The 24,056-nt window shown below is 58.3% G+C and overlaps 2 protein-coding genes across 3 annotated transcripts in view; both read right to left on the minus strand.

The window, feature by feature from the left end:
- Nucleotides 1–1,709: 1,709 nt before the first annotated feature.
- LOC144938435 (acetyl-coenzyme A synthetase, cytoplasmic-like) lies at nt 1,710–19,338 on the minus strand. Its single transcript, XM_078866216.1, has 23 exons — nt 19,286–19,338; nt 18,871–19,066; nt 18,610–18,683; nt 18,417–18,468; nt 16,635–16,727; nt 16,355–16,436; nt 15,582–15,780; nt 13,898–13,989; nt 13,432–13,535; nt 12,837–12,909; nt 9,814–9,889; nt 9,068–9,149; nt 8,382–8,519; nt 7,842–8,012; nt 7,091–7,224; nt 6,456–6,588; nt 5,579–5,635; nt 5,315–5,395; nt 5,099–5,207; nt 4,741–4,809; nt 3,952–4,128; nt 2,982–3,056; nt 1,710–2,787 (listed from the first exon to the last, which is right to left on the minus strand). Exons 1-23 carry the CDS (start codon nt 19,336–19,338, stop codon nt 2,660–2,662), a joined length of 2,448 nt encoding a protein of 815 aa, XP_078722342.1. The 3' UTR covers nt 1,710–2,659.
- Nucleotides 19,339–20,051: 713 nt separating this feature from the next.
- CD109 (CD109 molecule) overlaps nt 20,052–24,056 on the minus strand; it is a 40,729-nt gene continuing 36,724 nt past the window's right edge. For both annotated transcript variants that reach the window (XM_078866543.1, XM_078866545.1), the window contains exons 31-34: nt 23,658–23,791; nt 23,041–23,185; nt 22,199–22,301; nt 20,052–21,732 (exon numbers count right to left, since the gene is read on the minus strand). In XM_078866543.1, coding sequence (XP_078722669.1) covers nt 21,551–21,732; nt 22,199–22,301; nt 23,041–23,185; nt 23,658–23,791 — 564 coding nt within the window. In that variant the 3' untranslated portion in view covers nt 20,052–21,550. The remainder of the gene's footprint in view (nt 21,733–22,198; nt 22,302–23,040; nt 23,186–23,657; nt 23,792–24,056) is intronic.

The following is a 24,056-nucleotide window of genomic DNA, read 5'->3' on the forward strand; positions in this document are numbered from 1 at the left end:
CCCGGGCACAACGCCCACGTCGCCCGCGCCGCCTCGGCGAACCCCACGGGCGCCCAGCAGCAGCGACGGCAGCTGCTGGGTGCAGCCTCTCGAGACGGGAATGTGAAGCAGCGACGCCGCCTCGACGCCTCTCCTCTCACGCAGCCACCGCAGTGCGAGCACCAAAACCAGCCCACAGCCACCTCGGCCCACGCTGCGGTGCGTGGGCCGAGGTGGCTTTGTTGGCACGCGCCAACAAAGCCCACAAAGCGCTCTCTTTGTTCATCACGGCCGCCCAGCACAGGGCCCAAAGGCACCAAATGCCAAGGGGCCAGCAGTTGTGGTAGACGAGTTCACACGACTATTGCATTCAGAAAAGTTGCGTAAGATTTTGGAAAATAGACGATGAGATGGAATTCCAAAGTGGTGCGAGGGATGGAGCAGGAGCGGTGTGACGTGCAGTGTGGCGAGTGCGTCAGTTGTTGTGGTCTACCGTGTGGTGAGTGAGTGGTGTGTGGTTGTGGCCTGCAGGGTTGGTGGTTGTACACGTTGAGATGAATTCAACAACAGCCCGATAGTCCTCGACATGAGAGGAGGGATCGGTGAAGTTCACCTGGACCAGTCATCGTGGTAATTGTGAGAGAAGAGCGAGTGAGCGAGTGACCGGGTAAAGTGGCGAGTGCCCGGCACTGGGATCGTGCGGCACGCGCGCGGAGTGACGCGCGGACACCGTTTCCACATCGGCGTCGATTCCACTCTCGCGCCGCGGCGCTTTTGTCGCGAGCTCCCAGCGACGCATAAAGCCGGGGTCACATTCTCCCCCCCACCCCGCGGTGGAAACGATCCCCTCGGGGGGGGGGGTGGTGGTGGTGGCCGTGGCCAAAGTAGAAGCGACAGAGTTAGCCCAGTGCTGCCGGCTAAATTGAGGGCGACATCGCGGCCACTAAAATAGGGGCCCCCCGTCTGTTCCCTCCGGCATCGAGACTAAACTGGGTGGTGGAGGCGTGATGTCTCGCGTGCACCGGTTCCACGCCACCTCCCCATCCAAATCTGCCACTCTTCCAAACACTTAAATGGGAGTACTGTTTACGGTTGGCGATCGTCGCCCCCTCCTGCGTGACCTTGGCAGGACCCTCCTGGCAAGAGTCGTGAGCCTCGGTGGGGCTTTCCTGGGTCGAGTGCGATGAGAATCACGACGTTTGTTCGATCCTCCCACCTTGTCCGACGATTAACATCGACTGTGTCGTGCGCCCCTCTGACCCCCTGACCCCCTGACCCTGGCCCACCGGAGGTCAGCCGCCGCAGGGCGCGAGCCGCAGCGCCGGCCGTGCCTCTCGCCGTGCCTCTCCCCGTGCCTCTCCCCTCTCTGTCTCTCTGTCTCTCTCTCTGTCTCTCTCTCTGTCTCTCTCTCTGTCTCTCTCTCTGTCTCTCTCTGTCTCTATCGCAGAGCCGCCACCCAGGAACAAGAGTAGCACATGCAGCGCAACCATCCCGAGCAACATTCGGTGTCAAATATAAACTCCGGACCAGCGCTCCGATGGGTTCTCTGGTTATACGGCTCCGTCTCGTTCGGCACGACGTTCCGTCGTCTCGCTCCGAATAAAAAGCTCCCAGTGCGGCGATCGAAACGTCGGACTTGACGTCGAGCACCGCGCGGCACGACCCGAAACACCGTCGCAGCGCTCCGCAGCAGCACAACCGCAAAAAAACCGTCAGGTTCTCATCGAGATCGTTTATTCAATTGTTTTCACGCCGGGTCATGCTGCGGATGCCCTTTGGGTGGCTTCAGTTTCAGTGACGCCGCCGGCATGGACGTGGTGAAGTCGCGCGCTGAGCTCCACCACTGTGGCACGAGGACTCCACCCCGCTCGTCCAGGAAGCGCTACTGCTGCTGCTGCCGCTGCTGCCGCCGCTGCCGCTTGCTCCAACTTCCTTTCCCACCCCGTACTCCGGCTTTCCGCGTTCGCCGGACTCTCACACTCCACGTCCCAGACTATCTCTGTGATCTGTGTGTCTCTGTGTATCTCTGTGTGTCTCTGTGTGTCTCTGTGTTCTCTGTGTGTCTCTGTGCTCTGTGTGTCTCTGTGTGTCTCTGTGTGTCTCCGTGCGTCTCTGTGTGTCTCTCTGTGTGTCTCTGTGTGTCTCTGTGTTCTCTGTGTGTCTCTGTGCTCTGTGTGTCTCTGTGTGTCTCTGTGTGTCTCCGTGCGTCTCTGTGTGTCTCTCTGTGTGTCTCTGTGTGTCTCTGTGTGTCGCTGTGTTCTCTGTGTGTCTCTGTGCTCTGTGTGTCTCTGTGTGTCTCTGTGTGTCTCCGTGCGTCTCTGTGTGTCTCTCTGTGTGTCTCTGTGTGTCTCTGTGTGTCGCTGTGCTCTGTGTGTCTCTCTGTGTGTCTCTGTGTGTCTCTGGGCGGTGTCTCTGTGTGTCTCTGTGTGTCTCTGTGTGTTTCTGTGTGTTTCTGTGCTCTGTGTCGCTCTGTGTGTCTCTGTGCTCTGTGTGTCTCTGTGTCTCTCTGTGTGTCTCTGTGCTGTGTCTCTCCGTGTGTCTCTGTGTGTCTCTGTGTGTGTCTCTGTGTGTATCTGTGTGTCTCTGTGAGTCTCTGTGCTCTGTGTGTCTCTGTGTCTCTGTGTGTCTGTGTCTCTCTGTGTGTCTCTGTGTGTCTCTGTGTGGTGTCTCCACGCTGGCTCTAGTGGCCGTTGACGCAGCGCGAGCTGTAGAGCAGCTGCACCACCGCTGGGTCCGCCAACGTCGACAAATCCCCAAAGTCCGAGTCGTCCTGCGCGATCTTGCGCAGCAACCGTCTCATGATCTTCCCTGTGGGGAAGATTTATTCAACGGGGGAGGGAGGGGGAGGTGGGGAGGGGTCAACGCTCAAACTCGTCTCGAGCCGAAATAATCCAGCGGTGCCTTTTGTTGCAGCTTGTCGACGAGAGCCGAGAACGAGGGGGGAGACGCGAGGTGCACGCGCACTCGAGTCAGCGGGAGAGACGTTTCCCGCCGCGCGTTACCTGAGCGCGTTTTCGGCAGCGACGGCGCGCTCTGGATGAAGTCGGGCGTGGCGATCGGACCGATTCTTTCTCTCACTGCAACACAAACGCGGCGGTCAGACGCTCGCTCGGGCGACACTGCCATGTGGACGTGACGACGTTCCCAAGCGGGCCCAGCGTGACGACGCCTCCAGCAACAGCGGAGACCATCGATCTCGCTGCCATCTCGCTCAACTCTCCATCCCTCTCCGTCTCCCTCCGTCTCTCTCATCTCTCTCCCTCTGGTCTCCATCTCTATTTATATCGTCTCGCTTTCTCTCTCTCTTCCGATTTGTATCCCAACGCCACCTTGTGGCGGCCGGGTTTCAGCCGTGATCCCAGATTTGAGATGAGACGGGAACCCAGGCCATCAGCGCTGCCGCGACCACGTCACACCATTTGCGTTTTGACGCAGCCAAACGTAAACAAGGCTGACTGCCGATGAGACCCAGATTGCCGAAACCCATCCAGAGTATGCGAGCTTAAACACATTCCGTTTGATAATACAGGACTGGAAAGCGAATTGGTCAAGGGATTTCAAAAATTGGTATTTACACGTGGAGACGCAGAGTGGAGCTGCGTCTGTATCGGCTTTATTTCGACTGTTTTCAGCGATGGGAGGAAACCAGAGAGCCCATGCGGAGCGTGGAAAACAAACAAACTCCACACGGAAAGGCACCCGAGTTGGGAATGGAACCCAGGCGCTTCTTGTCACTGCGTTCCTCTCGAGCTCCCTGTGAGTGGCTCTTAGCGGAGTCAGCGTCTCTCTCGGGGAGGGGAGGGTTTGTCGTGCTCCCCCGACGACGACGACGACACCGTGCACGCGTGCCGGAGCGGGTGACCAGGGCGAACAAGTGACTGTCGGTCGTGCGACGTCACCCACGTGTTGACATCTAATTACGAACCAACCGGACTCAGGGTCGGCGGGTGGGGGGGTCGGTGGGTGGGGCACCTCGCTTCTTGAGCTCGGCGGCGAGGCTCGGGTTGAGCTCCAGGCCGCGGTTGAGCGTCACGAAGCAGTAGAGGCTCTCGCCCTTGAGCGCGTGCGGACGCCCCACCACGGCCGCCTCGGCCACGGCGCCGTGGGACAGCAGCGCCGACTCCACCTCCGCCGTGCTCAGCAGGTGGCCTGGGAGGGCACGGGGCACGCTCAACGGGGGGGGGGCGGGGGGCCGACGTGCGATCCCGAGGGGTCGTCCGGGGCACGAGATGAAGCTTCCAGTCGGAGCGATCGCCCGGCCGTGGCGATCGCTCCGCAGCTGCGATCAAGCGGCTACTGGGTGGAGGTCTCCCCAGACAATTGCCATCGATCGACGGCCCGCAGAAGTGGACACCGTAGAGTTGCCTCTGAGATCGCTTCCAAGTGGCCACCGGTCCACGCAGTAAAGGGCGGCACGTTCGCGCCTGCCCCGCGATAGAGGCTCATGCCGGCAAAAGCCACATCTTAATTTTGGAATTCAGCTCTGGCCTCTGAGCCACGGGACCACCTCCTCTGGGAAGTGTTTTCTTTGTTTAGGAAGCTCGAGAGCAGCCCGGCTCGTATCTGAGAGGCGACTCGCCGAGCGTTTTTAACTTTCGTCAAAACAACCGCTCACGCCGAAACTCCTCGCGGCTAACGTAGTGAGCGGCCGTGCGATGTCCGAGCCGCAGGGAGAACGCTGAGGAGGCGCCCGCCGGAGCGAGGAGCTCAGCCGATCGTTTGCAGCGGAAGGTAACGGCGACCACGACTCGGCACGCTCACCGGACACGTTCAACATGTCGTCTGTGCGGCCAGTGATCCAGTAATATCCGTCTTTATCCCTCCTGCAGCCTGCAATCCACACACAAAGACAAAGATCCCACGCAAAACCTTAACAAACCCGTTGGGGCAAGTGCGAGCACCTACGAAGTCCTGCACGGCACATCGAGGGGGTGGGTGGCCAGCACCGCGTCTCTTCAGCGCCGATGTTCACGCACAGCGAGAGGGACTCATTGGAAGGCCGAGGGGATGCGCAGGACCGATTCCGACGTTTGCCACTCGTATCGGCCGCGGTGCGGAACCCAAATCGGAGCGGCGGGTTTTTGTATCGCGGCGCGCCGTCGACGGCCGCGTCACGCACCGTCCCCCGTCGCGTAGTAGCCGGGGAACTTCCCGAAGTACGTCGCCTCCAGCCGCTCGTGGTCGCCGAACAGCGTGCGCAGGATCCCGGGCCACGGCCGCTTGAACACCTGCGGGGAGACGCACGCGCGCGCTGTGTGTCCGCCGCCACCGCCGGACGAACGCCCGCCCGCCCCGCGCGGCCGGCGCCTCGTCGAGCCGACGGGGGTCGCCTCACCAGGAAGCCCTCGGCCTCGCCCGCCAGCTCCTCCCCGCGCTCGTCCAGGATCGCCGGCTCCACGCCGAAGAACGGCAGCGTCTGGACGGGACGCGGACGCCGCCGGGACACGGCGGCGTCGTCGCAGGGTAGCGGAGGGCACGGGAAGGGGGTGGGGAGCGGAGGGGACAGAGGCGGGGGGCGGAGATGAAGCGCGTGACGCGACGTCGCGACCGCGGTGATGCGGGTGCCGTGTCCGCGCGTCGCCGTCCCCGCGATGCTCACCGCGGAGCCCGGCTTGAGTGGCGTGGCGCCCGGGAGCGGCGTCAGCACGTGCCCTCCCTGCAGACGCACACAGGGGACGTCCGGTCAGGAGAGGGATTCCAAGGGATTCGATTTTACAGAGATGCAGCGTTGACATCGGCCTCGTGCGCAGGATCGTGGCATCGCGAGGCCGCGAGAGACGGCAGTGGATTTGGGAGGCCTTCATCCAGCGGCGGATCGATCGCAGCTGCTGTCAAGGGTGATGACGGCGGTGGCGGGTCACGCGCCGCAGTGCCACGGGGCCGTGGCGGAGGCGTCTCGACCGGCCGTGCGACGGTGTAACCGGCACCGTCGCCACCGACAGCAACTTTGAGACGGAGTTTTAAATCCCTATTGCTGAGCAGAGGCTCAAAACGCCACGCGGTCAGCACCAAACAGCACTGTTAGAGTTGTAATTGGTAACAGTTCACCCGGGTTTTTCAATTGAGCAATGTTACTGTAAAGGGCTGGGAGAGAGGCGACGATGGGAGGACGGAATTCCACAGTGCAGCAGTGCAAGGGAAGAAGCAGCAAGAGCAGTGTGGTGACCTGCAGTGTGGTGAGTGGGTGGTGAGTGGGTGGGTGGTGAGTGAGTGAGTGGTGAGTGAGTGAGTAAGTGGTGAGTGGGTGGGTGATGAGTGGGTGGTGAGTGGGTGGTGAGTGGGTGGTGAGTGAGTGGTGAGTGGGTGGGGGAGTGAGTAAGTAGTTGTGACCTGCAGTGTGGTGAGTGAATGGCTGAATGGTGAGTGGGTGGTGAGTGAGTGGTGAGTGGGTGGTGAGTGAATGGCTGAGTGGTGAGTGGGTGGTGAGTGAGTGGTGAATGGGTGGTGGCTGAGTGAGTGCGGCGGCGCGAGCGTACGGTCTCCGTCTGCCAGAACGTGTCGACGATGGGGCAGCGGCCGCCTCCGACGACGCCGTGGAGCCAGCGCCAGGCCTCGGGGTTGATGGGCTCCCCGACGGTGCCCAGCACTCGCAGGGAGCTGCGGCTGTGTCTGTCTCGCGAGAGAGGCGGGGTGGGGGTGGGGGGCCGCTCCGAAAACCACCTCGCGCAGTGACACGGCGCTGAGGAGAGGGCGGAGAGTGCTCGGTGATGTGCCCAAGGAACGCCGCCGCCGCGGAGACGGAGTGACGAAATCAGGCCGTGTGCAGGTGCCGGTAGATTGGAACGTCGCAAGAGCGCTAGTGAGGACTTCGCACAGGATTAGGGTTATGGTGAGCGGAGAGGGTTATGAGGTGAGGTTAGGAGATAGCGTTAGAAGGATTCGGTGAATCCTTGAGAATTCTGGATATTTTTGGGGAATTGCTTGAAAGTGCTGCAAGGAAAATCGTAAAATCAACAACTTTCCGCACAAGGTTGAAAGTGGCGCTGCTAACAAGATCATGGTTGTGGCGATGGTGATGACGATGATGGATGATGATGATTATAACGAAGATGATGATGCAGGAAATGGATGCTGCTGCTGCTGCCAATGGCGGCGACGGAGCGCGACCCACTTGAGCACAAAGGCGTCTCCGTGCTTCATGAGGAGCCGGATGGCGGTGGGCGCCGTGTAGAATTTGCTCACCGCGTACTTCTCTACCGTCTGCCAGAACCGCCCCGCGTCCGGGAACGTCGGGATGCCTTCGAACTGCAGGGCAACACGGCGGCGGCGCTCGCGTTAATCTCCGCCGCATCCCCAACACACCGACCCGGGCCCAACCCGCTGAGCGTCGATGCATGATGAACTTCTTTCGCACCGTATGTAGCCAACCATGGCTCATCAGGGGTGCGAACTGAGGCTTCGTGAGATCAGCTGTGCGTTCTGGCTGATCTTGTCACAAGCACGGCACGTGCACACGAGGTCCCCCTCTGGCCGTGCGGACAGCCGGGGCAGTTTCCGTTAGCGAGCACCTCTTAAAGGTTGTGGAGCGGCGCACGAGGGGCTGGTGTGACCAGCACCACGCCCGGCCGCCTTTGTCTCCCTAAATGCTGCTATTATAACACCACGGTTATTACTTAGTCGACCTTGGGGAGGTTCAGGACCGGTTCTGATTTGTGCGCTAACTGCCGTGCCACCGACGTAGCGGCGCCAGCGTAACTTCCTCCGCAACTAAAAGCACCGCCTGGCATCTCGCAAGGCGGTGCTTTTAGTCTCGTTCAGGGGACCCCCGGTGGCAGCTGTCCCTGTGCGACGCTAGGCGAATGCAGCGCCGTCTCGAGCAAAGGACCAATGAAGCGGGAGGGCAGGGAGGTGGGGAGTCGAACCAGCACGCTCGTGACGCCGTTGGCCAGGGGTCCGTAGACGATGTAGGAGTGGCCGGTGATCCAGCCGATGTCGGCCGTGCACCAGTACACGTCCTGCGGCCGAATGTCGAACACGAGCTTGTGCGTGGTGGCCACGAAGAGCAGGTAGCCCGCGGTGGTGTGGAGCACCCCCTGCGGAAGACGTCGCGACGACGTCACCGGGATCCTTACGGTTCGAGGACACGCTTCCAAACGGCGCAAGCAATATTTAACCAGCGTAGCAGCGCAGGAAGACGCACCAATTCGACCCGCAGAAACGGATATCGCTGAGCTACCCCTGAGACCCCTTCAAGTGACCTCTGTTCCACACAGCAGGAGCAGCACTTGCCAACAGGGCTCAACAATGCCCAGCGGCCAGCAACAAAAGCACGATTGAAGGTTTAATCGATAAGAGTTCACCGGTTTCTTGAATTAAGCAAGCAAATAAGACATTGAGGAAGCTGCGTGACCGCGACGTGTGGGCCCGAGTTTCACCGCGAAACCCGGCGCGTGGGGCACCACCTTGGGCTTGCCGGTGGAGCCGCTGGTGTAGAGGACGAAGAGCGGGTCTTCGGCGTCGCACCACGCGGGCTCGCACGCGGCGCTCACCCCGCGCATCAGCTCGTGCCACCAGCTGTCCCGTCCGCTCGTCCACGGCACCTGGGTGAGGCAGCACGGAACCCCGCGCCCCGTCACGATCGCCCGTCGTCTTCCTCGCCCCGTTAGTTCGTCGGTGAAGGAGGCGGCGGCTGTTGAACTGCCGCGCTGGCCCCTCATTGTCTACGCGCTCAAACCCCGGTCGATTTCAATTGACGCGCGTCCGATTTACGCATCCGCAAGATCACCTTCCCCCTCCTGCTTTAGGCGCAGCCAGAGTGAATTCGCTGTAACCATGACGACTCTACGCTCACTGGTCACGGCATTCATTTTCCAGCACATTGCCGGAGCGCGAGGCTATCACGTAGGGTGTGACGTCCGCAGTCGTTGCGCAGAAGGAGGCGACGTTGCCATGTGGCTTTACCCAAATTCGGCCATTTACGAGTACAGGTGGTATTCTGTTGAACTTGGACGATGATGCCAACACGAGATCGGGGTTGATGCACCCGCAACATCAACCGGGGTGGTAGCGACGCGAAGTCTGCCGCCGCGTGTGTGGAGCGTGGCGTGAGCGTGAGCACGTCGGCGGCCCAGCGGGGCGGCGAGCTCACCACGGGGGCCTCGCTCGCCACTCCGCTCTGCTGCTCGCCGAGCCTCCTCACCACGATGCAGTGCTCCACCTTCACGTCGTCCCTGCGAGCCCACAGAGAGACGCCGACTCCGCTTAAAGCCACTAACATGGAGCCCACAGAGGGACCCAGTGACAAGAAGATCCTGGGTTCGATTCCCAACTCGGGAGCCTTGCGGTGTGGAATCTGCACGCTCTCCTCCTGCTCTGCATGGGTTCTCTGGCTTCCTCCCACAGCTCACATACAGTGTGACATCCCAATGTGTGACATCCCAATATTAACAATTATCCTGCAAATTTCTAAAAACTTGGCAGGAGCCAGTCGAAAGAGAGCCTTGAGACGCAGTAAGGTTTTTCCGGGTAAAGAAACACACATTAATTAATAAATAAGCACACGGGAGCCCTCGGTTCTGGTGATGCCGCGGCGGCGGAGCCAACCGTGACCCAGCGAGGTTCACCGGCGGTGGCGGCACGGAGCGCCGAGAGCCCCAAGTAGGTGCCGGATCCACGGATGACGTATCGGGCGCGTCGGATAACATCTCAAATTCACATATGAACAAATATAGCGAGCTAATTCACATAAACAAGCTCATTCATATCTCGCCTCCACATTGCCTGCATCTCTCTCATCCAGTTCCGTCCGCCACTCGTCTACGCTGGGCTCATCTCACGCCACCTCTCCTCTGCCTGTCATGGGAGCAGCGTCAGAGCGCCGCACGCGCCACTCACTCCTCCGCGTTCTTCTTCAAGGCCTCGTCTACGATCTCTTTCAGGTTGATCGACTTGTCCCCGCGCTGGAATCCATCTGGATGCACGCACACACACACACATGCAAAGATCCCTCGTATAGCCGCGAACAGACGCTTTGGGCAAGTGCTGTTAGCGAGCACCTATGAAGGCCGGCACGGTACACGAGGAGGTGGGTGGCCAGCACCACGCTCGGCTGCTTTTGTCTCCCCGGTGCTGATGTTTTGCACTGCGTCAGGTACTGTACTCCCTTAAAGGCTGAGTCAACCTAGAGGAGGCCCAAGACAGGTTTAGGTATTTGTCATAAGCGGGAGTCGCGGGTCACCTTGGTTCTCATCGCGGCATGCTAATCACTGCGCCACCACTCCCCACACACACACACACAACAACCGCCATTCGCCACTAAGTGGCGGTGTCGTCACCACGACGCTTGTGCCAGGCTACGTGTACTTTAAGGCCACGTGAAGTATCCAACGCCCGCTGGCAGGAGGTCACGGGCAGAGGCGTAGCTAGGGGGGGGCAGGGGGGTACATCTGTCCCCGGGCGCCAAGGTAAAGGGGCGCCAAAATGAGGCTTACAATGTTACATTATAACTTATTGCGGCGGGCGCGGCAGCCTGAAACTACTGCACAAATCTACACCTCAACCTAAAAGTTTATATATCCCGCCACACACAGCCTACATGTCATGTAATTACATTTTGGTACGCGCGCCTATTAAGAACTTACATGGAAGAACGTCCCAAACAACAGACAGGCGCAGTCTTTCAGCCTTAGTCACTGGCCTGTTTTTTGGTGGCAGAAACTACGACGGCCTGAAACACGCTGGAGTGCACGATCAAAAGCTGTTAAAGCTATCTATGAAGGACTGGATGAACTAGTAGGGCTGTTAGACAAATTATCGGAGGACGTAACTATGATGCCTCAAACCAGAAGTGATGCAGAACAGTTACAGGCATGCGTATTAAATTTTAACTTAATAGTTTTATTACATTTCTGGAATGTCATTCTTGGAAAAATTGATCGTGTTCAGAAGCGGTTACAGGATCCTACTATGAATTTCAAGGAAGCAGCAACTGATCTTTAATCTTTGGAGCATGCATTTGTCAAGCTTCGTGATGATTTGAGCCAAGTTGCTGTAGAAAACGCCAAAACAAGATGCACAGCCTGGGGGATCGATGTGGACAGAAGAAGATGCCAGGAGAACTGGCAAGAGATGCAGGACTTTCAGCAGAAGAAGAAATTGTGCGCGTTATGAAGAGCGTATTTTATCGACTTCAACTGGAGATGTCAACACGGTTTTTACGACTAAAAGACCTGAACACAAAATTTGGATTTCTGCTGGACGTCAAAACTCTTCTATCCGACACAGATGTCGATGCAATTCGTCGAAATTGCACAGATTTTGGAAATGTCTATTACATCGACATCAATGGCCACGAACTTTTCACAGAAATTGGAGATTGCAAAATGCTGCTCAGTAACCGGAATGAAGTTCTACCAGAAACCCCTTTGGATCTTCTTGTTTTTATTGTGTTTTATGGAGACGACATATTTCCGAATTTGCGAATTTCACTGCAAATGTTATTAACATTAGTAGTTTCAATTGCAAGCTGTGAGCGGTCGTTCAGCTTCAATGGGATAAGATCGTGTCAGCGATCTTGCTCTTCTTAGCGTTGAAAGAGAAACATTGGAAAAAACAGATTTTGATTACGTGATTGACCAGTTTGCGACAGTGAAATCAAGAAAAAATGTTCTTTTGTAGAATGTCAACCAGTCTACGACAGTGACTGAGTGAGCCATGTAATATAATTTCTATAAATTTGCTTCTTTAAATACAATGTTTCATTAAAATTTAAATTGTTATTCCTTATTCGATGTAATAGGAAAATGTGATTAAACGGGAGGGGCGCCAATTTTATAGTTTGTCCCCGGGCGCAAAATATCCTAGCTACGCCTCTGGTCACGGGACAGACCCAGGTGCCATGGGTTGACTTGAGCTAACTGGCCGATGCACCATACACCACACATGCACACACACACGTACACACGCACACATCCGACGATGCACATTCGCCAATGATGGCCTTGGAGCTCATCACTCGCGACGCCACGGGGGAGTCTCCTTGCTCGTTTCGTGATCGCAGCAGGCCCAGCAGCAGCAGCAGCGGCGGTGGCAGCAGCAGCAGCGGCAGCGCCGCCGCTGCCGCCTGGCCCACCGCATCGTAGTTCTTGGCTCCCCGCGGCAAACGCTGCTGGAGCCGTTCTGCGTGCGCTCATCAAAACCTCTCCGTTTCCGTTCCTCGTTTTAATTCTCGCAGCAGTCTCTGGGCAACCGCTCACCACCCTGGGCGCGTGCTAATTACCGGAAAACTCGCGAAGGCGAGAAGCCAGAGTGGATGAATTGCATTTCCACCGCCCGAAGGTCGGGTCGGAGTTACGAGGGCGCGCGAGCGCGAGTATAAATACCCCCGCGGGAATCCACGAGACGTCGGCCAGAGCGAGCGGATCACTCGGGCACCTGTCGCCCTGATCGTGTTGACGCAGAGCGGCCGCCTCCTGTCATCTTACAAACAGGGCCCCGGGGTGGGGGGGGGGAGCGCAGGGCCTCTGCTCCGTGACCCCCCCGGTCGCAGCCTCGGCCCTCCCGCCGGGCGCGTGCCGGCGACGCCGGGCGAGGCGACGTCCGGCACGCGGTGGCCGGGCGGCAGAGCGAGCGGCTCGAGGTCGCGAGGTCGCGAGGTCACGAGGTCGCGAGCGGCTCGAGGTCGCAAGGTCGCGAGGTCACATCCCGGTTGGGGGGTAGACTCAGCCCGTCATCATCTCTCCAGGGACAATGATATGAATACCACGTTGTGAGGAAATCAGCACTGGTCGTCCTACGGACAGACCAGCCCCTGCCATAGGCACGAGGAATTTCCACCACCGGCTCAGGACATCCCTTTGAGCGGCATCTCTACGCCGTGCGTGCGACGTGCGAGTGGAGCCGTGGGCCCGGGGACTCACCGGCCGTGATCAGGAGGCGGCACTGCGAGTCCGCGATGCGGTCGTGGAGAGCGTCCGCGGAGAACCCCGCGAACTTCGCACAGACGACACGGAAACCCAAAACAGAGACATCGTCGTCTGTCGCTCGCTAGAGCGCACGTCCACCGCATGGCCCTCTCACACACGGTGTCACCACTGCACCCGCCGTGGCCCAGCGAGTGGTGTGTGAGTGGTGTGTGAGTGTGGTGAGTGTGGTGAGTGAGTGTGGTGAGTGAGTGTGGTGAGTGAGTGTGGTGAGTGAGTGTGGTGAGTGAGTGTGGTGAGTGTGGTGAGTGAGTGTGGTGAGTGAGTGCGGTGAGTGTGGTGAGTGAGTGTGGTGAGTGTGGTGAGTGTGGTGAGTGAGTGAGTGAGTGTGGTGAGTGTGGTGAGTGTGGTGAGTGAATGTGGTGAGTGTGGTGAGTGAGTGAGTGTGGTGAGTGAGTGTGTTGAGTGTGGTGAGTGTGGTGAGTGAGTGTGGAGAGTGTGGTAAGTGAGTGTGGTGAGTGTGGTGAGTGTGGTGAGTGAGTGTGGTGAGTGAGTGTGGTGAGTGGCCGTGGCGATGGGTGGGATAACAAACCACGACGGAGTGCACGGCGCCCAGCCTGGCGCAGGCGAGCATGGCCACCACCAACTCCAGCACCATGGGGAGGTACACGGCCACTCGGTCGCCCTTCCGCACGCCTGGAGCAGCGCACAGCAGTGGAGCAGCGCACAGCAGTGGAGCAGCGCACAGCAGTGGAGCAGCGCACAGCAGTGGAGCAGCGCACAGCAGTGGAACAGCGCACAGCAGTGGAGCAGCGCACAGCAGTGGAACAGCGCACAGCAGTGGAACAGCGCACAGCAGTGGAGCACTGGCACGCGATACCGCTCACCGCAGCGGCACGCTCCGTATAAACACCGTCTCGTAGCAGCGCACCCTTCACCAGAGCACCGAGAGTTGCTCTCCATTGACCCAAACGAAGTCATCGATCAATGCCGCAGTGCGGTGCGAGAGCTGCGATGCCGAAATGAACAAATCGAGGAGCGCCGCTCCGACAGGTTACCTTTGGCAAGTAGGACGTTGGAAAACTTGCAGACCTCGGCGAGGAGTTCGGCGTAGGTGATCTGTGAACTCTCATCAGGGCGATTGCCTTCCCTGAAAGACACGCGCGGAGCTTCGAGTGGGCCTCGAGTCGGCCCCGTGCTCAGTCAGCGAGGCCACGAGCAGTGCCGGATTATTATCCCAGTAGCACGTGTAGCAGCTGTGTAACTACGTGTAGCAGCTGCTACACGTGTAGCAGCTGCTACACGTAGTTACACGTATAGTAGCTACACGTGTAGTAGCTACATATGTAGTAGCTACGGGCCCCGCACTTTCAAGGGCCCCGCGCTAAATGCTTTCAAGCTATCAATTCCGGTTCAGTGATTCTGCACTTGCTCTATTACCATAGTACTATACTGCCTTCAACTTTTATGAACGGCTGGGCGTTTAAGGTTATCGATTTGTCGTATTATCTGGCTGTATAGCAAATGCAAAAATACAATTACTTTACTGTGCAAGTAAAACAATTGTGTTTTAATATTCATGGTATTTATTTATTTAGGGCCCCTTTATAACAACAAATGCTCCAGGCCCCGCACTCGCGTCATCCGGCACTGGCCGCGAGATCGGCGCTGCCAAGCCCGACGCGGCCCTAAAACGCCGCCATTCCACGCAGCGCGGCATGACGTGCCGGCCGGCTCCTCACTCCACGTGCCGCTGGGAACTTCTCTCCCAAACTGAATTCGTACGAATACTCAAGAAGCGCCCCGGCACATGGAGCGAAGCGTCGGACGCTGTGCCGAACATCACGCGGCACGACCTGGAAACGCATCGTAGAGCTGGGCACCGCAACTACTTACTGGACGGTTTGCACCTCAGGCGACACATGCTACTCGTGTCCACCACGAGCAGTGTCCACCCCAGGCAGACTCTAACTGTAGGCAGTGTCCACCGCGGGGAGAACTCTTGGTGTCGCTATTAGACAAACTACTGATGTATTGTCATGCTCGGTGAAAGCTCCACATCACGTTGGGGCCTTTGCCTCTTCCTACCAACCAATATTCGAGGTTAAACGCCCCACGGGGTGCCCCAGTTTGAAAAGCTGCCGCGGCGACCTCGCTGTCGCCTTCGTATCGAGATCCCATCGAGACCTGGAGCCGACGGCGCCGTGTCTGGGAGGGACATCAATTGTAGCGACAGCAGCTGGCGAGGCTGGGGTACAAAGAGGATCCGTTTGGCTGGCAACGCTGCTGAAGGTTAAAATGAACAACAATAAACAGGTAAACAGGAGGTCGCGACTGCGGGCCCACGTGGGCAGTGCGGGACCAACCACCGCACCACGACGCGCCGTGAGCTTCACTCGCAGTGGACATTAACCCCCCCCCCACCCCTGATGTCACTCGCAAGAGTTGGCCATCGTGTACCGGTGTCAGGGGCCCGCTGAAATTTGCCTTATTCTAAAACCGCGCCGCAAATCGCTCAATTATACTCACGGCAGCAGCAGTATCAATCATGGCCCTCTACTGCCAGCACACTCATGCCCCAGGGCTCACCCCTTGCAACTGAGACTCTAGCCCCGGCCTCTTGACTTCTCTCTCACCTCGTTCAACAGAACGGCACCGACGGAACAACACAAACATCGACATCGCCCTGCGCCGTGCCGAGAACGCGACGTCCGGGCGACCTCGGGCGGTGCGTCCGCGTACCAGTAGAAGGCCACGCGGTCCCCGAGTCCCTTCTGCAGCACGTTCCTGTCCAGGAGGTTGTAGCAGACGTTCGTCAGCCCCCCGGCGAACCACTCGACGAACACGCGGCCGCGCCGCACGTCGAAGTTGTAGCTGAGGACGTCCTCCTGCGGCGGCCATCGCTCCCAGTGGAACTCCCTCGCGATCTCCTTCCAAAACTCTGGCGCAGACGGTGAGCAAATCACCACCTTCAGCAGGCGGTGGGGAGTCATCGTCCGCGATACAGCATCAAGCGCATAATAATAGGTGTTACCCTTTCTGGCAATAAAACAATTGCGTTAAGATGTCAAAACACCAAACTGAAACCTTGTGCAAGAAATCTTGTCTGCATTAACCACATAGACTTGTGGTGAACATGCAAACAAAACTAAAAATACGCTCTGGTAGTATATGATGCATTGTCTTTGAAACTGATTGGTCCACACCAGAGGCAGCTTGAGGGTGAGTGGGTGAGCGAGGGTGAGTGGGTCGGTGAGCGAGGGTGAGTGGGTGGGTGAGCGAGGGTGAGTGGGTGGGTGAGCGAGGGTGAGTGGGTGGGTGAGCGAGCGAGGGTGAGTGGGTGGGTGAGCGAGGGTGGGTGGGTGAGCGAGGGTGAGTGGGTGGGTGAGTGGGTGGGTGAGCGAGGGTGAGTGGGTGGGTGAGCGAGGGTGGGTGGGTGAGCGAGGGTGAGTGGGTGGGTGAGCGAGGGTGAGTGGGTGGGTGGGTGAGCGGCTCGCCGTCATCCAGTCCGTTACCTCCCGCACTCGGCTGTTGGATGGACCTCGCGTACATCTCGGCGTACTGCCCCAGGCTGCGCACGTGGGCGCCTCGAGACAGCTCGGTGGGGGGGGGGCACCACCTCGTCCGGGTCCATGGTCTGTGTGTGATGGGGGGGGGGGCACCACCTCGTCCGGGTCCATGGTCTGTGTGTGATGGGGGGGGGGCACCACCTCGTCCGGGTCCATGGTCTGTGTGTGATGGGGGGGGGGCACCACCTCGTCCGGGTCCATGGTCTGTGTGTGATGGGGGGGGCACCACCACCGGGGAGAGCAGCACGAGGAGGATCACCGCGAGACGCGCCACGCGGTCGCTAATAACCGGCAGCACCTCCTCGGTCCCCCCACCCCGCTACGGGGGCACGGGGGGTGGGGGGGTATGTGGGGTTATGGCGAATGGCCACTGGGGTAGCCCTCCACGGCGTCACGCGGTTGGTATCGCGCGCGTGGCGCCACCAGTCAACGATCAAGCCCCCCCCCAACTCGGTAATCATTAGCGCGCCCTGCCAATAACGAGCAGGAGGGCAGCTGCGATCGGACGAGATGTGCAACCAACCCGCCCACCGCGCCCTGCCCGCAGATTTTCGCACACGCACACACACACACACGCGCACATACATGCACACACACACGCGCACATACATGCGCACACATGCGCACACACGCACACACACATACACGCGCGCACATACATGCGCACATGCGCACGCGCGCATGCGCACACACAAACGCACATATATGCGCACACACACACACGCGCACACGCACGCAGTGTAAATATCGCAGGTCGAGCAGCGCTGGGCTCTTTGCAGTGGTTGTGAACTTACTGGTGGAGGGGGGGGGGTCCCTCAGAGGTCAGAGTGCTGAGCTGGCCCCGCTGAGGTCCTGGCTTCGCGTCTGGAGTTCAGCCACTGCCTGCTCTCTGTGACGACACTGCTGCCTTCTCAGCGCGGTCACCACCAGTGACTCAGTTTCACGTCGAGCTTCCTCGACTCTCACAGATGCGCAGCCTCACGTCGAGACCCACTGGCTGGGACTGCAACTCTTGCTTAGACTTCGAGACTCATGCCTACCGGAACATAGACCTGCATTCATGACAAACATCCCTCGTGTAGCCTTTAACAGACCGCTGGGGCAAGTGCTGTTCGCGATCGCCTATGAAGGCCGTCACACGACGGAAGGGAACGTGGCTAACACCACATTCAGCTGCCCTTGTGTCCCGAGCGCTGATGTCTACACGACCCAGGTACTCATTGCAAGCCGAGTCGACCTAGGAAAGTCCCAGGACCGGAGCAGATATTCGCCAATGATATTGGTCGTGAGGGTGAAATGAGACTCGGCTCACGAAGCCACCGCTCCCCACTGAGACTTCTACGGGCTACCGGAGACTCAGAGGTGGAGTTGTGATTAACTCGGGTTCAAGGCTTGTGGTGGGTCAACCATGACTGCAAAAAACAAACATCACGTTAAAATGTGTTCTGCACTTAATTCCAGCGGTGAAAGTGTAAGAGATCCGTGTGACCGTCATTCGATGAACAATACTCTCATTGCAGAGCGCGTGGCAAAGTGCTCCGCCCTTACCCTGTGGACCAGAGGCCATTTTAAAGGGGTCTCAGAAGTAGATATATGGTATCCGCTTCTGTGGACCACTCTCCAATACGAGATCCAAATAGTAATCGTTCTTTGACACAACACAGACAGTACAATTGGGAATACACGGATACATTTTTGACAAACATTGGGAAGTATAAAAATGTATTAATGTAAGAAATAACGATTTTGCAGTGGTTGCACTGTGAGCTAAATGAGTAAGTGACAAGTGTTGTTTGTGCGCAAGATGTGGGCCGACATTGAAAGCAGATGTTCAAACAAGCGCACACGTTGCGACATCACATCGCTACGTAACGCGATCTCCGCACGGACACAGCGAGTCGCAGCAGCGAGCCTCTCTGCGCGTAGACATTCACACGTGGGTAGAGTTGTCACAACACCGGCTCGTTGTTCCATCGTCAGCCTGTTGCACACACACAAACACACGTGCCCAGGCGTCTTCAGCCGTGGCAGGTGGCTCCAGCTTGAGGAGGTTGCAAAGTCTGCCTCGCGGTTTTCACAGCCTCGGGTGTCGCGAGCAGATGAATTAACTCATCGAGAGAATAGTGGCACTGGAAATCGGGTTCGTCATCACTCACGAAGAGACCAATAGGACTCGCACATGCACCAATACGACTCGGCACTCTCGTACAGAGGTCCCCAGACTTGCGCAGAGCCCCACCGAGAACGTGAAATGTGGCTTCATCGTGAGCGCTTCCTCCAGGAGACGGGCACACGCTGCTTGCCAGGAGAAACGTTCTGGTGGAGGGCAGCACTGGCACGGAATCATCGCCACCATCACAACGCGGCCCATATTCCTCGAGACTCATGGACTCAGAGACCCCAGCCATGGTGTGTCTACACCACCACAAGTTACCTCGCTTAGAATTATCCACGAGTTCTACCTGCGTGTTACACCCCCCGCCCCCCGCCCTCGCCGAGACTGGGAACCCCTGAGGTGGAGCTTTACGCTGGAGCTCTGGGTTGGGGGATCGAGTCAGTTTCCACGAAGATGTCGACACGGGTTCGGTGTGGGCCATGGCGCAGACTCCGCTTGGATCCTCGCTGTGCGCGAGGCAGGCCACGCGCTTTGGCCCAGCCCTGGGGAGCCACGCGGCACAGCGAGCGCGGCGTTCTGGAGATGCCCTCCGGACAGCAGCAGCAGCAAGACGTTTCAAAGTGCAGCGACCCACTTTAGACGGGAACACAGCAGCTCCTTGTCTTATCTTATCGCGATGTATATACAGTAGGCCCGTTACCATCCACCAGTGTAAATACACTGGTGGATGGTAAAGGCGCTCTCCATGTCTTTCACCATACTTCGCTACGCTGGTCAGGGCCGTGTTGAAGCGTTTGCCACCGAGGTGAACCATGGCCGGGAGTTGAACTCGGGTCACCGTGCACCAACCACTGCGCCCCCTCTCTTCCTCGTGGGATTTAATTCACAAAAACAAACTTTTGGCCCAATTGCACCATCGGTGGGAACAGAGTACAGTGCAAGAATGCGATTTGCTGTACTGTACCGACCTCTGCTGCCCAGCAGAGCCCCATCGCGTCAGCATGGTCAGGTGCAGCTGCGCAATGGCTCGCTAATAGCACTGCTGGTGGAAGGGCCGCCACTAGCAGGAGCTCTACAGAGCCGTTGTAGGGCGCATCAGGTCGACTTTGTTATGCTGGCCAGACGTGTTGGAAGGAGGTGAGAGTGCCCAAAGTCAACCCCACCACACGTGACCCGCTGCTCGGATGATCGGCTGGACGGAGGGACAGAGAGGAGGGGTTTAAGAAACCTTCCCCCACCGTTCCGACTGCCGCGACGGGAGATCGACCGGAGCCGACGGCGCGGTGGGTCGCGGCTCGAGCGAGCAGATCCCGCGTCGCGCTGGGTCGCGGCGGTGACTGCGACGCGTGGCGACGCGACCCATTCTAGCAGCAACGCCGACCCCAGTCGATGTATTTTTCTCTGGCAAATATGAAATACAGTACTCGTGTTTTGGGTCTTTAGGAGTGGCGTCGAGAGGGGGGGGCGATCACCCAGGGGGGGTAGTTTGTGTGCAGCACCCACACAGACAGAGAATGTGAATCACGGTCGTTTCAAATAAATTTATTGACGTCCAGTGCACAGTCCCAGCTCTCCGTGTAAAAACGACAATAAAAGTGGAGAGAATAACGCGAGGAATTTGTCAAAAAACGTACAACTCCAAAGGTGCTTGGAGACGAGAAGTCGCCACAAACAACCCTTGCTCACTAACCCACGCGTGCTCAGAGCTAGAATTCTCCGTGTTTGTTACTAAGAGGCTGAGAATACCCAGTATCTGACAATCGTAACAATTCTGTGAAGATTAAAAACGCAACGGACTCTGCAGCCCAAAGCGAGGGTACATTCAGGAATCGTTTGCGGCGATGAGCGGAGAGGGGACGACACCCAGAGAGGGAACATTCACCGCGGTGCTGCCCGCACACAGACTCATCACGTGCTACCGTGCAGCAGCATTGCTCTGGCAAGAAAAAATGCAGAGGTCTAAAACATTATTTTATTTATGAAATCGAGACTCAGAAGGGCTACCCAACACCGCCACAGAAGTGTCTATACAACATGCATTTATCATGTACAGGGATCCACTGTTTAGATAGCGGGCTCTTGCCAATAACTTCTGGCACCCCAGCGGCATTTGTTTGACAAGTGCGGCCTGCTGATGAGACCCAGGTGGTCAAACGGTCTGGAGTGTGCTCGCCAAAATAAATTGCTGCTGGATAATATTGAATGAACGTTTCACGGTTTCACGTGAATGGGTTGGCCAACACGCACCTTACGGAGGGCCGTGGCGGCACTCAGCGGAAGCAAAAGCCAAGCAAAGCTTCGGGCCCCCAAGGAGGTCAAGAGCCTTGGAGTCACGCAAATAGAGATGCACTAAGCTTGACACATACAGATGACAACTAAATGACTCATCATCATTATCTCGAACTTGTATGGAGCCTGGTAATTAACACATTTCTATGTTCTCACTGAATCCGTGTCTTTCGTCACACCAGGAGTGTTGAAGTTGGAAGTGGGGGAGGGGGAGGGGTCACCTACCCCCTCCAATATAATTTCTGCCAGTACCACCACAGACGTGCTGGGGCCAACAGCTCGTCCAGTAAAGCCGGACAGGCAGCACAAAGGCGGCAGCGCCAGTCACAGGACACTCAACACCGGCATCACGAAATCAGAACGCCAAAACCCACAGCAACAAAAAAACACAGCGGACATTGTCAACACGCACACAGTCGCCACGCAGATGTGGGGGAGGGGGAACCGACCGATCACTCGACAATGTAAAACTTCTGAGAGACAGCCGCATGGCTTGCTCCCCGGGCCCAGGTGCCAAGCACCTCTTACGCTCACCACTCGCTCGCAAACCGCCCGGAAAGTCTCGTACAAAATTGTGGGGAAACGAGGACCCCACGCGCGGACCGGCACGGCGAGCACGCGGCAAAGCACAGCGGCGTTCGGCTCCCCACGGACCGAGCGGAGCAGGCCACGCGGTCCCCCCCCTCCGTCGCCGTCAGCTGGCGGGCAGCGCCAGCGCGAGGGGGAGGAGGAGGGCGCTAGTCCAGGAGGAAGACGGAGAACAGGACGGCGAGGAGGGAGGCGGCGGAGAGGGCGGCAGTGCGGGCGCCGCCGCCGCCCGCCAGCTTCTCGTTGCAGCGCTTGCAGTTGGCGCCGCACAGCTCGCACACGGAGACGGACGCCAGGTAGCCGGAGGAGTAGGAGCGCTCGGTCCTCCGCCCTGCACGGCGCACAGAGAACCCCCCCGTGTAGGCGGAGGAGGAGGAGGCGCTCCCACCGTAGTGTGGGTGCTGTTCTAAAGAAGGGGCTACTCAGACCGGCACGGCGCACAAGGAGTGGTGTGGCCGGCACCACCCCCGGCTGGCAAACCGCCAGTTGCCACGGCTGGGTTTGTAGGAGGGTACAAAAAGCTGTGCCGCCGAATGCAGCGAGGACACCGCGACCGTGGGTGGCCACGTTCGAGTACACGGAGGAGGAACAAAGGGAGACCATGGGTGAGGGGGACCGATGTCGTTCAGAGTGACGTTGAACAAGTGCGAGTGTCTGAAGCAACAGCTGGGAGAGAAGAGAAAGATGGAGGGACTTCTTCTTGGTGCCGTCGCCGTTCTCTAACTGCTGGGGAGGTTCGTGGGGACCGAGTGGGTACCGCTGGAATATGTCGATGCGCGAGCTCGATGGAAACTCACGTGGCTCGTAGTAGTCGGTGATGGACACCTGCGCCTCCTGCGCACTGCCGACCGTCTGCACGCGAGTGCTCCGGATGGTGACGCACATGGACGTCCCGTTCAGCTGCAGTGGGAACGCAAAAACAGGAGCATCGGGTCAGACGCGCACGGACGCACAGCAGACAAGCAGCTCAGAAAATCACACACCAGACAAAGCCGGCCATTGGCACGAGGCGCAGTACACATACGAGATGACTCACGTCTACAACTGACAGCACAGAGGTGTAGAATGTCACAACACAAGACAGTTCAGTTCGTGACAAAGATCCCCCGTATAGCCTTAACAGACTGCTGGGGCAAGTGCCGTCAGCGAGCACCTACGGTGCCGGAGGGGGTGAGTGGCCAGCACCACGCCCGGCCGTCTTGGACCCCACCCAGTGCTGATGTTCAAACTGCACCAGCTACATAATTCATATGAAGGCCGAGTTAACCCATGGGAGACCCAGGACCGGCTTGGATATGCGTTGCCGATATTAGCCGTGAATGGGCATCTAACGGGGTCCATAGCAGCGTGCCATGCACACGGCAGTGCCGATTTCTTAAACAGCGGTGTACATACTTGCCAGTAACGTGCACCTCTTAAATCGTGACAAATGCCACCAAGTCTCTGGACGCCTCTCCAAGATGAACCTGAACTGGGATATTTCTACAATTTTGCGTCAGATTTAAAAACACCTCTCGACTCTCGTGATTACAACTTTGAGAGAGCCGTGTGTTGCTGGCCACCTCACACTTGGGGGCCTCTGGGCCGTGCACAGCGAGAGGGTTTACACAACAGCGGAAGCGGGCGGCGTCCCCCTCACCGAGTCCAGGTAGAGGGTCACTTTGCCTCCATCCACCTCCACACGCTTCACCGCCTGGGGCTTGGGGAAGTCGGAGTCGGCCACGAACCCGCTCAGCATGTTCACCTGCAGCAGAGCCATGCCGCTGCTGCCTGCTCCAGTCCAGCTGCGGAGTTGGGGGGGGGGGGGGAGTCACGGCGAGGCGGTTGTCAGGAAGCTGGGACAGCTTCACGCAGGACGAGGTCGTGAGGTGTTTGCCCTATAACAGTTACGAGTGCATGGGTTTTGTTTTAGCCATGGGAGCAAACCAGAGAGCCTGGTGGAAACCCATGCAGCACAGGGGGAGAACTTACAAGCTTACAAACTCCGCACAGCAAGGCGCCCGAGTTGGGAATGGAACCCGGGCGCTTCTTGCTGCAGAACACAAACGTTCCCACTGCGCTGCCACCCTGCTGCTGTCAGGCCACCCAGGCACCCCAGGGGGAGAGTGCGAGTCGCTGTTGGGACGAAGGAGCTCGCTTGCGGAGCGACCGCTCTGCATTGCCCATCAGCCCGTGGGTCGGCGCTGCAAGCCAGGCGCGCAAACCCCGGCCCAGGGGGGATGCCCCCGCCACCTCGGCCTAACCGCCAGGCCTTACCGGACACACACGGTGACATCCACGTTGTTCAGGTCCAGGATGTGGGGGTCGATGGTCAGCTCGAAGGCGTCAGTCTGGTCGACCGAGCGTTTAGCACGACCGCCGGACATCTTGAGATTGTAAAACACGTTCAGCTGCGACACGACAGAGCAACGACGGTCAGAACTTCCCCCGCGCAGGGTTCTCGCACTCGCGCTGTGCGACTCTCCATACGTGTCATCCGGTTGTACCGGGGCTGAGGTTTTTTACGCGCCGTGCACGGACCACATTTAATTAACTTCGTGAAGAAACTCCCGGCAAAAAAAAAAAAAACTTGCAAGTATTTTCTGAAAACAGAGGTCAAAAGTATTCCCGTACGACAAATAGAAAAATAAGTTGTGGAGTGAAGACCATCATCGC

This window comes from Lampetra fluviatilis, chromosome 22, assembly GCF_964198595.1.
Source record: "Lampetra fluviatilis chromosome 22, kcLamFluv1.1, whole genome shotgun sequence".
NCBI lineage: Eukaryota > Metazoa > Chordata > Hyperoartia > Petromyzontiformes > Petromyzontidae > Lampetra > Lampetra fluviatilis.